This window comes from Doryrhamphus excisus, linkage group LG18 (genome assembly GCF_037039965.1).
Source record: "Doryrhamphus excisus strain RoL-2023G ecotype Guam linkage group LG18, RoL_Dexc_Guam_v1.1, whole genome shotgun sequence".
In the NCBI taxonomy this organism is placed as follows: domain Eukaryota; kingdom Metazoa; phylum Chordata; class Actinopteri; order Syngnathiformes; family Syngnathidae; genus Doryrhamphus; species Doryrhamphus excisus.
In genome coordinates this window covers 9,623,220-9,642,548 of record NC_136374.1, presented here as the reverse complement: position 1 = coordinate 9,642,548, position 19,329 = coordinate 9,623,220, and the positions used below count along the sequence as shown (strand labels likewise).

General features: G+C 38.1%; 2 protein-coding genes across 4 annotated transcripts in view; both read right to left on the bottom strand.

The window, feature by feature from the left end:
- Positions 1-11,322, bottom strand: part of pparg (peroxisome proliferator-activated receptor gamma) — a 31,272-nt gene extending 19,950 nt beyond the window's left edge. For both annotated transcript variants that reach the window (XM_058054674.2, XM_058054676.2), the window contains exon 1: positions 11,157-11,322. In XM_058054674.2, the coding sequence (XP_057910657.2) occupies positions 11,157-11,208 (52 nt within the window). In that variant the 5' untranslated portion in view covers positions 11,209-11,322. The remainder of the gene's footprint in view (positions 1-11,156) is intronic.
- Positions 11,323-14,280: 2,958 nt separating this feature from the next.
- syn2b (synapsin IIb) overlaps positions 14,281-19,329 on the bottom strand; it is a 63,989-nt gene continuing 58,940 nt past the window's right edge. The window contains exon 13 of one of the 2 annotated variants that reach the window (XM_058055549.2): positions 14,281-18,666. In XM_058055549.2, coding sequence (XP_057911532.2) covers positions 18,549-18,666 — 118 coding nt within the window. In that variant the 3' untranslated portion in view covers positions 14,281-18,548. Of the gene's footprint in view, positions 18,706-19,329 lie in introns of both variants that reach the window. The other variant, XM_058055548.2, reaches the window with a different exon arrangement.

The window sequence follows — 19,329 nt, the reverse complement described above, 5'->3', positions numbered from 1 at the left end:
ATCGTGGAAATATTTGCTACATATCAGAAAGGAATTCACAATTATAAAGGAGAAAAGAAGAAGAGGAGGATAAATATTGAGATTGACATTTCTGAAAGTGCACAACGACAGTAATGGTTTTAGGACGCACTTTGGAGACATAGTATACAGTATGGGTAGGGGTAACGATTCATCTGTGACATTGATGAGTCAATTTATATTCCCATGATCCAACTACATTGATCTGTCTTTAGCAAGTTGCCATGGAAGATGACATATTATCATATTTTATATATTGTAATTATATATTTACTCCGGTTTCCTCCCACATTCCAAAAACATGCTAGGTTAATTGGCGACTCCAAATTGTCCATAGGTATGAATATGAGTGTGAATGGTTGTTTGTCTATATGTGCCCTGTGATTGGCTGCCGACCAGTCCAGGGTGTAACCCGCTTGTCGGTCAAAGTCAGCTGGGATAGGCTCCAGCATACCCCCATGACACTATTGAGGAAACCGCTTATCCTCACAAGGGTCGTGGGGGATGCTGGAGCCTATTCCAGCTGTCTTTGGGCAAGAGGCAGGGTACACCCTGGACTGGTCGCCAGCCAATCACAGGGCACATATAGACAAACAACCATTCACACTCACATTCATACCTATGGACAATTTGGAGTCGCCAATTAACCTAGCATGTTTTTTGGAATGTGGGAGGAAACCGGAGTACCCGGAGAAAACCCACGCATGCACGGGGAGAACATGCAAACTCCACACAGAGATTGCTAGGGTGGGATTGAACCATCAATGCTAACCACTCGTCCACCATACAGCCCTGACACTCTCCAGTATCCAGGGATTTATTTCATAGTAGGACTGGTTGAATTTTTAGCTAAAAGGTTACTGAATCATTTCGAATCGTATTCTTCTAAATGAACCAATGTCGTCTTTGAATCGTATCGGCAACAACAAATTGATCAAATCGAAATAGTAGATCCATTTATTTCTGCCGGCCTGCCACAAATTAATTTGGACTGCTACAGATTAGGGGCTAGTTTTTGTTTGTTTAAGATTTGGTGCTACTCCTTCGCGATAGATCACAAACACATTATAATGGGACTGTCTGTGTAGCTTGTCGTGTTAGAACACTAACGCTTCTCAACACAGCTCATAAGCACATACACACAACTGGCTTGGTCACACATTAGAACACGTCTATTCATCAATATTGTCTTTGAACTTACTTAACTTTCTTGCTTAACTTAACTGTCATTTTTAATCGTCTGTGCATGTTCACACGTATTTACCACGGCACAAAATGAAAGCAACACCCGTCCAGACAAAACAGTTGAGCTTTGGGCGAGTTTTTGAAAATTTCCACTCTAACTGGAGTTTACATCATGGCCAATTATGCAAATTAGAGGCGCACTTCAGTCCAAATACTTAAATGTAATGGGATGTATTTTATTTATTTTTTTGTGGTGCTACCACAGAAGGGTACCAGTGATGGCAAATACAAATAGGTGTGATAAAAACCATAAAACCAGAAACTTTGGAGGTTATTTCATACATTTTTGCCCAAAAGTCTTCTTGTCACAAGGCACAGGGCAGATTGTCTCATCGGTCGGCTGGCATCAATCATTCACTCGCCGTTTTTTATTTTGCCGCTAAGGGGCAAAGTCAAAATACGCTCATGAGATTGACAGCTGGAATCAAAAAGACGAGCAAAGACGGAAAACTGTGTGAGGTAAAAGTTGTAACCCAAAACATATCTATCTCCATCAGCCTTTTCATCACGGTCTCAAACGACAAATTATTAATCATTGTATGTCATGGAAATTTTTAGCTTGTCAGTGACACACACACACACACACACACACAAAACAGACACGTGAGTGGAGCATGAGGTGTGTCTTGTATCACAGGACACACGGCTAAATGCAAACAAAGACATACAAGGACACATAAGGACATGTGCTCGGCAGCCAAGGTATGCACAGACACAGGGTTAAAAAAAACACAAGTATTGGGTAATAACGCATACAGCTACAATGTTGACAGGATATACTAATATACACTATGCCATCTTCCTACTACTATAAATAACTCACACAATCAGTGAAGGTTCATTCCAGGCTATTTGTGATCCACCTGAGAGTTACATTTCCATAATAGGGTGGAACCATCATCCTGTGACTACTGCAGGGAGCACCTGGGAATCAATGCTAATTATAGCCTTTCCCAAGGAACACAAACACATGTATGCAAGTGTAAATTACGATTTAGTCCACTGGGAATGGGCTAAAATAAACTGAATTACAAGATGAGTGATCGACACATTTAGACCATGCAAACACAAACAGGTACACATCGTGTTTTATGTCAATCAACTCATTTTTCTTTTCAATCTCCCATAAGGTCGCATCAATTGGATTTTGTACAAAATACAGTGGGACCCTGATTAGTGTCATTCATTTGTTTCCATAAGAAAAAATGTAAATGCAATTAATCTGTTCCAGAAAAACAAAAAATGTTAAAGCAAAACAAATTTTTATAGTTTTACTGTTATAGTTTTATATGCAGAAAGCAGTGAACACAGTGAATTGCATATAAATACACAAAAATGATTAATGAAAGGGATTAATAAACGTTAAATTCATTTAATATGTGATTCTTCATGTGACTGTTCCCAAAGACACAGTGAGACACCAAGACACCACCTTCTTGTTTTGCTGTTATTTTTTGAATTCAATAATGTTTCTCAACACAAAAACACAAAATGGAGCCAATCTGAGTTTCAAGTGAAACATCTGAAGACAAAACAGAAAAGTAGTGTCTGTGTCGTGTCTCGCTGCCAAGTCGTGTCTTTGGCAACAGTCAAGTCTTCATGACCATGTTGATCTTGCTGCTCCATCATGTCTTTGTCAACAATCACGTCTTCACCAAAAGTAACCTTAAATGTTCATTTATCCCTTAAATTTATTATTTATATGCACTTTGATTTGTTGTATTCCTATAAACAAAAAAATGATAAAAACATTTGAGAAAGTAGCATAATTGTTGCAATTAAATACACAATCAACCAATGATGACATCATAGACGGGTGATGCAGCTGATTTTTGGTTCTCGTTTCCACGTGTTAGCAAGCTGCTAACTAGTGGTAGGCAGATCAGTCCTAACGTTGGTATCAATATTGATCTATACCATTGTAAAAAGATCTATACTTGGTTTCCTGTCCGACTGCAGTGGTTTCATACCTGCACTGGTTACCTGGCTGTGTGTCTCTGCGGTCTATCACAGAGCAGAGAAAACTCCCTTTGCTCACCCCACCCCCTCCCTCTCTTTGTTTGATTTACCATCACGTGACTCAGCAGCGACAGACAACCAAAAACCGCCCACCATCACCTGCCAGTCCGGCCGACAGGCAGGCAAGCCCAGACATACCACGGAGAGAGCAGGGGGATGCCAGAAAGAAAGAGGAGCAATGTTTGGTTATATTTTTGGGCTGAAAACGGCAAGTTGTAAAATTCTCTAGGGTCATTCCCCGCAACCCTGGTGAGGATGAGCGGCATAGAGAATGAATGCATGGATGCACTTTGCCCAAATTTTTTCCCTGCATTTTATAATAATAATAATATAATAATAATAATAATAATAATAATTATTATTATTATTATTAATAACAATAATAATAATATTTTAAAAATACCTCAACATATTTTCAAAAATTTGATAAATTTTGCAGTAATCCATGAATTAGCATGTTTTTAACTACATGTGCATGCGACATATTCATATGGAGGATGATTGGGTACACATACATTGGGTATTGTGTACCCAAGACCAGTGTTTCTATAGGGCCCATACTTGGGTAACGAGTTCCACCTACAGGGCCTTGATTATTATTATTATTATTATTATTATTATTATTATTATTATTATTATTATTATTATTATTATTATTATTATTATTATTATTATTAATAATAATAATAATAATAATAATAGTTATTATTATTAATAATTAATAATAATAATAATAACAATTATTATTATTATTATTAATGATAATAATAATTATTATTATCATTATTATTACTATTATTATTATTATTATTATAAAATGCAGGGGGTATTTTTTATATTATTAATAATTATTATTATTATATTATTGTTATTATTATTTAATATATTCATAATAAGAAGAATAATGTAAAAGTCAAATCGCAAAAAAGGTAATAAAAATACATTTAGATTTAGATTGATTGAAATTGATGATGCATCCACCAACATTTTTGAAACATATCATATATCCTGTATTTACTTGGTATTAAATAGATACCAAATCTAGGGGTATCGCACACCACTACTGCTAACAAGGACATACGTATGTGAAAAAAAATACATTAACAACACAGTTACATTCATGCAGTATATTAATGTGACAAGATACACACCAAATTGTATGCTAACTGGAACATCCCTTGCAATATCGCGGTTAGATTATCCCTCCCTCACTATATTGCGTTTTTCAGAAAAATAATTCACTTATTCAATTATATTTTATTACTATTATTTTATTATTAAATGAAACTTGTTTGTCTTATTTATACAAACACACTCGTATGTGTGTGTGTGTGTTTAAGCTCTGTTAGCTGCTTGCACGGAAGCAGCACTTTTCCACAATAATCTAAGGACATGAACTTTCCCCCAATTCCTTTAAATAGTTATGAGTTAATGGTTGATGAGTCCCTCGAGCCTCAAAAGCTTCCTCAGTGGATAAGGGGAAGGAGTGGTGCGTACTGTCAAGGTCACACACACACGCACGCACACACACACACACACACACACTGCACAGACACACACCCTGAGTGTCCTGGCATCACACTGAAAAGCACATGTGTGCTGTATACACAATGTATAGTTCATCTGAGGCCACTCCTTCCATTCATAATATGGGGAAAGTTGATCTCAGGTCAACATGTCCAGTTGCATACAGTAATTACAAATTCGGTTTTAATCACGGAAGGGGGAGTGAGGAAGAGGCAAGCTGGAAGGAACAGGCAGGAAGAGTTCGAACATGGGAAGGGTCGGTCCTGGTTCTTTGAAATGCAAGAAAAAGTGTGCTTCCTTCAGACGATAACACAACAAGAGATGATGTGATTCACATTTGCATCAACGCACGTGCTCAGATATCTTCGAGTCAAACATTGGCTCGTTGGCCAAAAATAACCCAAAACTCCTTGATGGAGGTAATCAGTGACTACATACAGTAGGATCATACTTAGTCCCAGAAGAGGATTTACCCGATGAGCTGTGCCTTGCTCCCATATCTATCCAAAAAGAAAATTGGGGCAAAGGCTGCACTAAATCATACTGTCTCAATGTAAAGATACTAAAGTGCCGGAAAATAAATACGAATCATAACAAGATGCATATTTGCATGTTTTTAACTACATGTGCATGCAACATATTCATATGGAGGATGATTGGGTACACATACATTGTGTATTGTGTTTCTATAGGGCCCATAATTGGGTTACGAGTTCCACCTACAGGGCCTTGAAAAACATTAGGTTTTGCACCTGTGTGTGGTCGTCACAGACCACGGGACTACATAAGTTATCAAAGATACCGGAGAAATTACTGTTAACTAAGGCACGCTCGATTGAAATACCACATCCAAAAATTCAGTCGCAGTAGCGCACAAGCACACATAAGCAGAAGAAGCACACCACAGGTAAATTGCATGGATTTGGTGCTAACTTTGTGAACTATTAGCTCTCAATTTTGCTACAAAGACACAACAAGATGCTCATTTGCTGTCAGCGGTTTTTACCTGAAGACTGGAGCACACATTTTGTGCTGGAAGACACAGCCATCCCAAGGAGAGCGGACATTATAAATGTATCACGGTATCTTATGTTACTGTTGTTGACACAAGTAGTGTAATCTAGATGTGCGATGTGAAAGAAGATTCTTTATTGTTTAAAATCATCAAAATACGGTATTTTTATTTATTTACGGTATGGCATGATCATCAATGTACTTGTTCTTGCATGATCACAGCATGTTAAAAAAACGATAAAACGCTGTTAGAGGTTTCGTAGTCAACGTAGGTGTGTCCCAATGATGTACATTGTTAGCTAGCTCATATTAACTAATTTTCTGGCGTTATAATGCACAGAAAGGAAAAAAATATGTGTTTGTGTTTGACATAAGGATTGTGAATGATGGGCAAAATTCCAAAAAATAGGACAATTCCCCTTTAAGTCAATCAATCACTTCATGTTTTGTTGTTAAATGTTTAAAACATGTGACGATTTGTGATGACACAAAGCAAAAAGCTTTATTTTACCCATCTACACATAGACAGAGTTGGACGTTATGACATATCTTTGGCAACAAAAATGCAAATTTATGGATTACAGCAAAATGGCTGCAATTTTTGAAATTATTATTAGGTATTTTTTAAATTTGTTTTGTAAGTACGTTACCCGCTGGCCGCTAGTTGAGTAGTAAATCATTAAGTTATTCATTTCATGTTTTAATAGCAACAGCAGTTCGCTTATTATTACACTTGTATGACAATTAGGTTACTTAGTTGCTTAAAACATTGCCTGTGCCGCTAATAATGGTTTTATGATGACTTAATTTCGTAGTTCTTCTTTTGTACTCAAATAATGCTATGAGTTGTGGGCTGTCCTAGACTAAGGACAGGTCAATCAAAATTCTTGACACACGAGAAACACACAGCCATTTTTTCCATTGCATGTATTTCTGTGATAGCGTTTTTCCATTTGGGATGGGCTAGTGGGTGTGGAATCACCTCAAGGGGAACTCCAAGTCCTCTAAGTCCTCGAACGTCATACTAGATGCTGTTTCTAAACACATGTATCCTCATCATTTAATGGACTAGTCCTTAGCCAAAAGATCTACCACTCTACTAAAATAAACCATAACACCATCACATGGACCATACTGCATCTACAGGAAGTGAAAATGGAGGCCGAACTTGCTTGGAAGTTCTCTTCTGGGTGACGTGATTTTGGAGTTTGTCTACGGCAGGGGTGTCCAAACTTTTTCCAGTGAGGGCCACGTAGAGAAAAATGGAAGGATGATATTTTGTAAATTATGCATTAAAAAATGCCTTTCAGGTGAAAAGTCTATTATTAGCATCAACTTCGCTTTTTGCACTTTTCCCCACTTTTGCTGCTTTTTTTTTTTTTTAATATATGGAATATGTGAGCACAATAAAATGTACCAGCTGTCATGGAGATGAGGAAGAACAACATTAGCGGATGACAAGTTTGAAAACAAAAATTGCCCCGGTTTTAATACATTTTCACACATAATACATAACTTGAGCCCAACTGTGTTTGTAACATTTTTTTTTTTACAAAAACAGCCCTGTTAGCAGAGCGTTGGTATGGAAATCAGAACTGGAAGTCACTATCCTCAAGCTCCATCGCCCATCTAGGACGTCATCAACTGTGTAGTTCTTTGCCAATGAACACAGTTACAACACAAATGTCTCCCTTTCTTATTGATCACACCAGCAAAATAACCCACAATGGAGCCAAGGAAAGTTGCAAGTACTGGCACTTTAAATAACTTATACCAAAACCAAACATTATACCAAAATTTATGTAAAACTGTAAATAAAGTTAACACGTTTGATTTTTCATTGTCGTATCGCAGGTGAAATGTTGCTGTATGGCGAAATGGTTGCATGTCTGGCCTTGTGGTTGATATTTATTTCATTCATTTTCTATCCCAGCTGTCTTCGGGCAAGAGGCGGGGTACACCCTGGACTGGTCGCCAGCCAATCACAGGGCACATATAGACAAACAACCATTCACACTCACATTCATACCTATGGACAATTTGGAGTCACCAATTAACCTAGCATGTTTTTGGAATGTGGGAGGAAACCGGAGTACCCGGAGAAAACCCACGCATGCACGGGGAGAACATGCAAACTCTACACAGAGATGGCCAAGGATGGAATCGAACCCGGTTCTCCTAGCTGTGTGGCCTGAGCACTACTTGTGGTTAATAATTACAACCAATTTAAAGCATAAAGAGATGACCTCTTAAAGCTAAAATAAGTCAACAAAATGTTAATGTACTGTGATAAAAGCAAATCAAAGGTTGGCTTTCAACCAGTTGTCAGCCATGAGTTGTTTTCTTTCCATTGTGTGTTTATCTGCAGTGTGGGAAATTAAACACAAATACGGTATGTCTATTGATGCTGGTGTAAGCCATGTGAGGAGCAACATAAACATTCTCAAACGTATGGCACGGTATCTTAGACACTCCCTTCATTTATGACATGGTGCAAAGTCTGACTCATTAACGTGCATGCACGCACACACACACATAAAAAAGCCTCTATTGGAAATGTATATGTGTCTTGAATTTATGAACGTAATCTTAAATGTAAATGTAACTATAGACTTCCAACCATCGTTATGCACAGCGGGAAATCCCGACAGCTCAGTCTCATGGAATAATCTTTTGTTTACTTTTGCCGTTTTTTTGTTTTTTTTTACAGTGTTAATGCAACAAACGATGCTTGACATACCACTGGGGATATCAACACACCGCACAAAACCTGAGCTGAGACAGTTTGACAGGATTAACTCTAATGCATGTTTTGCTTTTTCTTGGGCTTTCTGGGAATTTTTTTGTGTGACAAGAAAAAAAAATTGCAGAATAATGAAAAAACAATTCACTCCAATCACTTTTTTACACTTCACATTTTAGTATGTTAAAATAATGACGCAAATCTACATTGTGTTACAAACTCACCTCTTCAGTTAAGACCTAGTGTTGTCATGTATTAATAACAGTGGTTCACTTTTTCTTACACTTTAAACTCTTTACACTTCAAACATTGCCTATGCTATAAAGCAGAGTTTTGACCCGGGAAAGGATTACAGTGATATTTTCTTTATGTCCTGTGGGAAAATAAACAGTTTTGAAATTAATTCAAAACTTGGGGAGGTTCAACTCCATAAAAATGTGAAAGGCATATTACGCAACAAGTCAGGATGACCATTCTGAGACCTTTAATAACCTCTCAAAATAAGGATTAGTATAATTAACCTAAACTTCCCCAAATTTAAAATAGCCTTGTTACATCAGTGCTGACATTTAAGTCGGGATTTTTTTGTCAATTCACACAAATGCACGATAAGCTTTGCAAACAACTGATGTATTCTTTTTTGTGGCTTTATAATTAGTATAATTAGTCATTAAAATCAAGCATTTGTGAGTGATCCTTTGCCCTTTTGATAGCTTCCGCTAACTTCTTATTGATGTCATCTATCACTTTACATAACCTGTCCTAAACGTCAAGTCATTTGGACCAATTGTAATGTTTTGGCAGTGCAGCGTGAGAGTTTGAAAAGATCCGGTTTACATAAACTGGATGTACCGGAAAGGCTTAATCACACATTTTAGCAAATTGAATAATCACTCGTTGTAAAGTATAACAGCCAACATACACTGAACAGGCAAAGAAAGAACTAAACCATTAAACGCATCATCCTCATCTCCATGCTACTCAAGAGGCAAAACATGTCATGAGAACCACAAATTTGCTACAAAATAGCCACGTTGTTTGAAGAAACTGCAAAATAGTCTCGTTCATTTGGGCCCTAATTCTCCAAAATGAAGAATTTCACTTTCACACAAATGGGAACATGTCTACTTAAAACTAACAAACAAATGAATGCCTTCACCAGAAAAAAAAAAACAGACCTAAACCCAATAGAAAATCTGTGAGCGTGACGTAAGGAGGGGCTATGCACACCTGCAAGCATGAGTGGGCAAGTCAAGCTACTCATCACTTCTAACAAAAGACTCAAATGTTGCCCTTACAGCAAATGCATTAGCTTTATGGTGTACACACTGTAACAACAAGCTTATTTTACCTCCATCCATCCGTTTTCCATGTCGCTTATCCTCATTAGGGTCACAGGGATATGCTGGAGCCTATCCCAGCTGACTTTGGGCGAGAGGGCGGGGTACACCCTGGACTGGTCGCCAGCCAATCACAGGGCACATATAGACAAACAACCATTCACACTCACATTCATACCTATGGACAATTTGGAGCCATCAATTAACTTGACATGGATGTTTTGGAGTACCATTCCATGCAACATGTTCTCCCTACACGCGGGTACTCAGGCTTCCTCCCAAATACTAAAAATATGCAATTTTTTAGTATTAGACTTAACACATAAAAATATGCAACTAAATTTGAGTGTGAATGTTCCCTGTCATTGGCTGGCGACCAGTCCAGGGTGTACCCCGCCTGTCGGTCAAAATCAGCTGGAATAGGCTCCAGCATACCCCCATGACACTATTGAGGAAAAGCAGCACAGAAAATTGACAGAAAATGACAATAAAAGTAAAAGTAAAAGTAACAAAAAATTTAATTGTGTAATTTTTTTGTGTCATAAAAAATGGTATTTTAACAGTCCTGTTTTTTTTGGTTTGTTTTTTCTATAAAGATCCGCTGTGGCGACTCAGTAAGGAAAAAAACATTCATTCATTTTCTACCGCTTATCCAAATATATATATTTCATATTTGGCTAAATTTTTATGAATAGTTATTTCACAATTATTGAAAAAAATACAATGCTGTTTAATTGGTTTAAGCAGGGGCGATTTAATTTAGGCATTTAACAGTTTTTTTTATAATTTTCAAAATTATTATAATTTTAAAAAAATTTATCAGCAAAAAATCAGATTCTAATACTTTTAATGTTTACTCAGGGTCAGAATCTTAATTTTCTTCCCATCTCTATAACAAATTTGCAAATTTTAGGCAAATTTGCAGCAATTTCAAAATAGATGTGTCTAATATAGCCACCAAATTTCTTCAGATCATTTCGATCAGATCAGATTTATTGCACATCCATTGTATCTGATTAAAATATATTTTTTATTCACTACCAAGGTGTAAAAATCTTCCATTTTACCATTGAGCTTGTCAGGAAAATCTCAGGCACAAGTCAGCGTCTGTGTCCAAATTATGATGAGTCATGTATAACATTTCTACACAAGTGTCACCAGGTTGTTGCAACATCTACAGATGATTCAGCAACTTCAGACATTAAATCACATTAATCCCGAGAGAGGAGAAAAATAACAAAAAAACTTACCTAAAAAACTATGCCCAGTTTGATGGTTGAAATCTGTGCCTGGTGTTTGCATGTCAAAGTCCCATTCAAAGTGTGGACCAGCACCTGACTGACTGACACTTTAACCGCACCCCCAGCCATCCATCACCACCCCCCTGTCTCAGTGGAAGCTTTACCCTGTGCCAAGTGAGTGGCGAGTGGGTCAAGTCCAAGCAAAACAACCGCTGTGGACTTCGATAGTGTGGATTGCGTGCAAAGGAGAAGCGTCACTGACCTGAAACCAGCTTCCTCGACGCCTCGTCGGAGGAGCTCATGCAGCGGGAGCCGTAGTGTACTGGTATCGCCTCCACCAACGGAGTTCGGCCACAGCAACGCCGGAAAGTGTCTCAGCTGTGGCGGCCTCCTGCCTGCCTCTCTCCCCTCCCTCCTCGTCCTCCCTCTTCCTCTTCGGTGGCCGGGGGATCCTGAGGACACACTCACTCCGCGGCGTGCAACTCCCATTAAATAACTTTTAAGTAATTTTCGCGAAATAAATCACAACAAAATGTGTGTTTTTTTTAACTCGTGTTGGTTTATTGCGTTATGAAACATATCCAGAATAATTAAAGTTGTTAGCATTTAAGAAACAGATCCACTGTTTTTAATGGATGTTATTGTGAAGGGACGCCATTTTGTTTATTACTGTAAACAAACCACCTAGCAGCGAATGTAGCATTAGCCCAACAAATGACACCCAAAGTGTAATGATGACATAAATAACACTGGCCAAGCATCACTGAAGTTAAGGCACTACATTCCTGAAATATTGTGTTTATATGCAACATATAAAGTTAAGTTTTAACAGGTTTTAACAGATACTTTCTGTATATAGCTAGCCAACCGGTTGTTGGTTTGTATGAAATAGTCTGATTCGGTTTGTCACCAAAACTATGCTTATATATTTATTATATTCATTCATTCATTTTCACGGGGGTGCTGGAGCCTATCCCAGCTGTCTTCGGCCGAGAGACAGGGTACACCCTGGACTGGTCGCCACCCAATCACAGGGCACATATAGACAAACAACCATTCACACTCACATTCATACCTATGGACAATTAGTGGCCAATTAACCTAGCATGTTTTTGGAATGTGGGGGGAAACTGGAGTACCCGGAGAAAACCCACGCATACACGGAGAGAACATACAAACTCCACACAAAGATGGCCGAGGGTGGGATTGAACTCAAGTCTCCTAGCTGTGAGGTCGGCGCGCTAACCACTCGTTCGCCGTGCAGCCAAAATTAAATTCAATTAAATGCAAAAAAGTCACAGTAGCTTCTCATTTATTACAATTAACCACAAAGTAAAATTCCTGATTTAGGAATGGAATATGTTAATCATTGTTAAAGCATAGAAAACTCGTTTATAACCTTCTAAATATGTCTTTTAATATTATTAGCTTAGTAGTATTTGTATGTGTTTTCATGGTAGACACATATAAACACTTAACACTTATGTTACATGTTAGCATTGCTAGCATGCTAACATTAGCACAGTAGCATGTTTAGCCATTTTCATAGGTAGGCAGTACTGTACTAGGTCTTAACATGTTGATGTTAGCATTTTAGCATTGTTAACATGCTAACATTAGAATAGTAGCATTTTTAGCCATTTTCATGGGTAGACGCTTACATGGAGCTAAGGCTGTTTACTAAGTTGGAATATTCGTACTTCTACCTTGTTGTTTTTACTTTTTGCCAGTAATGAACTGGAACAGTTGCATTAAAGAGCTTAATACCCACTACAAATAAAAATAGATTTCTATTTATTTACATTTAATTTCACTGTGTATTTATATGAGTCAGAAGTGAATGCCCCACTTCTTGTTAAGCTACTGAACATCATCCTGTGAACCAGCAATGCATATTTGTCTGGAAGGGATAAGGGTCTTAAATGTAAAGAACTCTACAATAATAAACATGTTTTGTGCAGTGGAGATGACATCCCTATTGGGCATGTTTCATGAAATACAGCAAGAAATATTGGTTAAGTTAAATAAGTATTGTTATAAAATGCTTTAGATTGTACGCAATTTATGATTCAATTGGCACTAGATCACTGCAAAGGACATTACGTGAAAATAATATATATATATTGACTAGAAGTTGACTAAAACGGCAGATGGCTCAGTGCTTCTGAGGCTCCATCAGGCCGGGACGAGCACCAAAGCAAACATACTTTTTAGCCAGGATAGGCTGGCTGTGGTGGATTTAACGCCTACATGCATGACCCTCTGAGACCAGTTCCCACAGAATTGCTTCTGGGCAAGGCCCGTCTTCCTCAAGCATCCATTGAATATAATCAGCAGGGGTTTTACCATTAAATAACCTTAAACGTTTAAAGTATTTCTATGATTAGTGGTTAGAGTTATGATTAGATTTAGTGAGTTTCTACAAATAAGATATGCAGTCATCAATAACTTCATGACACGTGTTGACTTTGTGCTGGTGATTAAGTTCTTGTGCGCGTGTATGGCGGCCTCTAGTGTCTAAACAGAGAAAGTGCAACCCTACAAGGCAAAGTTGCCCCTTCTTAGTAATGCAATGTCAATCATCAGCTATTAATAAAGGATATTGAATTGAAAACAATTCGTAATACTCAAAAAGCTAAATTTAGCTATTTTTGGTTGTGAACTTTACTTTCCGACTCAATTACTGATACCTCGAAAAGTGAACTTTTATAAAGGAATGCTCCCATAACGATCTTCTGATCTGTACAACGTGACTTCCGGGATTTGTCATTTAAATGAGCAAAGGAAACAAACTACAATTGAAACAATTGAAATGTGGCAGCGTGCACCACATAATTGTTTCATAAAACTGCCCCTTTTTAAAACTAAAAATTTGCTTTACACGTACTAAATGACTGATGATTATAGTGCATTCTGGGGGTTGTAGTATCAGTAGTAGCTGTATGCTACTGGCCAATTTAGACCTAAAAATATTTTGCAAACAAAACACTGTCTGCTTCCCAACATTAGAAAATGTTTTTAGAAAATGTCAATGTCAATAAAATGCATTACATTTATTTTTAATGCCACTAAAATTACATTTTAAGAGGTTCTGAACATAAAAATAACAAATCAGCATGACATTTGGAATGATGAGCACACCTTTATTATTAACTTTTACTCTGTACATTAAAATAATGCATCGTCAGTCACCAGGTCATGCAAAGCGCGGATGCGGTACAAATATAAACACACTACAAAACAAAAAACATTTTTTTTTGTACAACTATACCTTAAATATGGAGCCTCTAAAAAATAAATAAATCGATTTATTACCAAAAAAAACCCCTCCTGAGATGGCACATACAGATGGGTGACAAGTGAAAGTTACAACCAACATAATCAACTCATCAGTAAGGCGAGGGGAAAGTTTGGAATATCTTTAAAGGGAAGTTTTCTACTATGTCCACGGTGGTGGTAACAATAAATAACACAATAACAGCGGCTGGGCGTGGTTATTTTCATCAGTAACTTCCAGATACATCCGCATTTATTACTTTTCTTGGCTGTTTCATATTTTCTTTGTCACCCATCTGTACATACACTACATCCATCCATACATATAATAAACATTCATACATACGATAAGGTTACTTATTGGCAACATGACGAAGGATATAAGTTGACAGGTCGGGATGCTTTCCAGGCTCTCTTTTATTCAATACTATACCACTCAAAAAGGGTGCATTCACACTAGTCCATTCTAATCCAGTTTGGGTCCAGTGTGAAGACAGTGATACCTGACTACAGGAAAACACCCAAGCTGTTTTTTATTCAGAACTATTTCAATGTTAAAAAGGTACATTTATACTAGCATGATCTCGTCTTAATCTAGTTCTAGTTCATTTTGGTCTGATGTCAACACAGTGACACCTGACCAAACAAAAACACCCTAGGCTGTCTTTTATTCAATAGTATAGCACTCAAAAAGGGTGCATTCACACTAGTCCATTCTAATCCAGTTTGGGTCCAGTGTGAAGACAGTGATACCTGACCAAAGGAAAACACCCAAGCTGTTTTTTATTCCAAACTATTTCACTGTTAAAAAGGTATATTTATACTAGCATGATTTAGTCTTAATCTAGTTCTAGTTCATTTTGGTCTGATGTCAACACAGTGACACCTGACCAAACAAAAACACCCTAGGCTGTCTTTTATTCAATACTATACCACTCATAAAGGGTGCATTCACACTAGTCCATTCTAATCCAGTTTGGGTCCAGTGTGAAGACAGTGATACCTGACTACAGGAAAACACCCAAGCTGTTTTTTTATTCAGAACTATTTCAATGTTAAAAAGGTATATTTATAATAGCATGATTTAGTCTTAATCTAGTTCTAGTTCACTTTGGTCTGATGTCAACACAGTGACACCTAACCAAACGAAAACACCATAGGCTGTCTTTTATTCAATACTATACCACTTGTAAAGGGTGCATTCACACTAGTCCATTCTAATCCAGTTTGGATCCAATGTGAAGACAGTGATACCTGACTAAAGGAAAACACCCAGAACTACTCAGAACTATCCCCCTCTGAAAGGGTACTTCCACACTAACACAATTTAGTCAGTTTAAATCCAGTTCTATTCACTTTTTTTAGGGTGCTTTCACTCTGACACACTGTGGTCCGTTTTAATCTAGTTCTAGTTTCATTTTGGTGTCATGTGAACACAGTGTCACCTCACCAAAGCAAAACTAAACAAAACCAAACATCCAGGCTGTCTTTCATTCAAACTATTCCACTCTTAAAGGGAGCTTACACTGGCACGATCTTGTCTGTTTTAATCCACTTTTGGTTCGTTTTGGTCTGGTGTGAACACAGTGACGCCTGACCAAAGGAAAACACTCAGAACTACTCAGAACTATCCCAATCTGAAAGGATGCTAGCACAATTTAGTCAGTTTAAATCCAGTTATATTCACTTTTTTTTTTAGGGTGCTTTCACTGTGACACACATTGATCTGTTTTAATCCAGTTCTAGTTTCATTTGGTGTCATGTGAACACAGTGTCACCTGATCAAAGCGAAACAGAACAAAACCAAACATCCAGGCTGTCTGGCTGTCTTTGATTCAAAACTATTCCACTCTTAAAGGGAGCTTACACTGGCACAATCTCGTCTGTTTAATCCAGTTTTGGTTCGTTTTGCTCTGGTGTGAACACAGTGACACCTGACCAAAGGTTTTTTTTTTAAATAAAAACAATTCCACTTTTACAGGGTGTTTTCACACTAGCACAATTTAGTCTGTTTTAATCCAGTTACAGTTGGCCTGGTGTGAACACCTGACCACTGGGAACAAGCAAGAGTTGGATTATAACAGACCACAAGTGTGTCTTCTTATTGTTAAACCTGGAAAGTGTCTCCCAGTTGAAGGAATGTGAAAGTTTTAACAGATAAACAATCATATTTGTATGGATACGAGGATGACAGCACTCAACAGTCATGTCAGGGTGTTATTGCACTACTGTCTCAATGTCTTCTTTATGATGGCATCATCAACAAATGACAAATACTGTAGAAAGATCTACACACAGGTGAAACAAGAAATCAACATTCACGGCAACAGACATGTGTCTTTTCCTCTTTGAAATGCATTCATTTACTTGACAGGGCCCACTTCCACCGGGGCGGACGCCCAGCCCCTGCAAATGACTTCACGTGCTTTTTTACGGCAGATGAATGAATTTCAAGTGGACTCAGGTCTGCACAGCTAAGCGACAAAGCTGTGAAACACAATAAGGCTACAACATCTAGAGAAGGATAGAGGCAACGGAAGGCTAAAGTCAACACTGATAGAAGAAGCTCAGACAGCTCCAAAGGTCACTGGAGAGCCACACGGACGAGCCATGCAGAACAACATGAACACACACACACACACAGATACACACACTCACACACACACACACACGTTCTGTCACACTGCAGGACAGTGAACGTTGAGACAGGAGAGGGCGCCAAGACGAGACACCACGGCTGGATTTACACGGGAACACATACTCGACAAATTCACGTAGGGACCAAAAAACTGATTTACTGCGAAAATACTGCATCACAAGGGAAACCATCAAATATATCACTAGTGGTTAAAATGCGTATAAATCCAGCCACTTCATGATTTCTAAGAGTTATGTCACTGACTTATACTCATTTATATATATATACTTTTTTCTGTATTAAATAATGCTCACTGTATATATACTCTATGTACATTCTGTCTGTAGTATTTGATACAGTGGAAAGTCCGAAGTTTTACGTTGTCAATGTTTTTCTATGGGATTTTGCAGTACAATAAAACAACAATAAAGCAAAATTACTTCTCATTTGAAGACGATTGACAAGCATGTGATTGCACAGCAATACTGGCACCTGGTGGTGTTTTATAGGTACCGCTATCGTGAGGCATGTACTTCCTGTTCAAGCACAGAAGTTCCATTTCCTGTTCTATGGTTATCACCACACCATTGAAGTAAAATAAAACAACAATAAAGCAAAATTACTTCTCATTTGAAGACGATTGACAAGCATGTGATTGCACAGCAATACTGGCACCTGGTGGTGTTTTATAGGTACCGCTATCGTGAGGCATGTACTTCCTGTTCAAGTACAGAAGTTCCATTTCCTGTTCTATGGTTATCACCACACCATTGAAGTAAAATAAAACAACAATAAAGCAAAATTACTTCTCATTTGAAGATGATTGACAAGCATGTGATTGCTCAGCAATACTGGCACCCGGTGGTGTTTTATAGGTACTGCTATCGTGAGGCATGTACTTACTGTTCAAGTACAGAAGTTCTATTTCCTGTTCAATGGTTATCATCACACCATTGAAGTAAAATAAAACAACAATAAAGCAAAATTACTTCTCATTTGAAGATGATTGACATGCATGTGATTGCTCAGCAAAACTGGCACCCAGTGGTGTTTTACAGGTACTGCTATTGTGAGGCATGTACTTACTGCTCAAGTACAGAAGTTCTATTTCCTGTTCAATGGTTATCATCACACTTGGGAACCTTGGAGGTTCCACTGTATGATACTTTTCATATAGTTTAGATTAGTGTGCAGTGGGAAAATAAATATTCTCTTCTTTTGTACTCTATGTTATTCTATTCTATTGGAGTGTATATCAGCGACATAACTCTGTCATTCCATCTATCCTGGTACAGCAGCATGCACTGAACATCCTACCCAGAAGCTGACATGAAGGAGGAGGGACCAGAGTACATTTAAAATTGAACACACACATTTCAGACTGCTTCACATTTAAATGTCAGTCATCGCTGGCCAACAGGGAAAGAGAAAGGGGTGTTGGTGGAAAGCCAGAAGCTATATGTGGTAGGGGGTCGGGTGAGGGGGTTCTAGTCAGAGAAAAGGCTGGCGAAGGACTTTCGGAGGTTGCGAATGGTCTCGGCCTTGGCCTCCTCTTGGCCGTCGCTCCCACTGGAGCTGGAGACTCCGCGGAAGAAGGAGGAGTCGCTGAAGGCGTTGAAGGCATTGGTCAGTGACTGGGACTTACTGGGGTAGCAGAGGAGAGAAAACAGGAGGGATGGAGGGGCGGGGGAGTAAGGAAGGAAGGGAGGATAGGACGCAGGAAGGGAGATAATAAGCGGGAGTGTTAATAAGATGAGGAAGGATGACGGACGTCAGGGAAACAGTGACACATTTAAGAAAAAAACAATTTCACAGCAGAAATTCATGGAAGTATAAACTTCAACTTCAGCGCCCTCGTGTGGATGCAGCAGCAGTTGCCGTGACATGAACGCATCATGTTACACAAGCTAATGCACGTGTGCTTACTAAAACTCAACTGCAGGTGGCAGCATAACAGCCACTCACTTTAAATAAACAGGATAGTCACTAATGTCAACACATCTCTTAATAAACAGCATAATAAACATAAAAAGCTGTCACTATTAACAAACAAACAAACAAAAACTCCTATTGTTTACCTCTGCTAGGCTTAAAAAGGGTGAAATGCAAATTGAAAATAATAAATATGGAAAAAAAGGGTAAATGCATAAAAACAAAGAAAAAATGGAAGAAAAATTATTTTTTTTAAATACGGAAAAGAAATGACAAACAAATTCAAATTTCTAAAACAAAACAAACTTCAGGGTGGCACGGCGGTCGAGTGCTTAG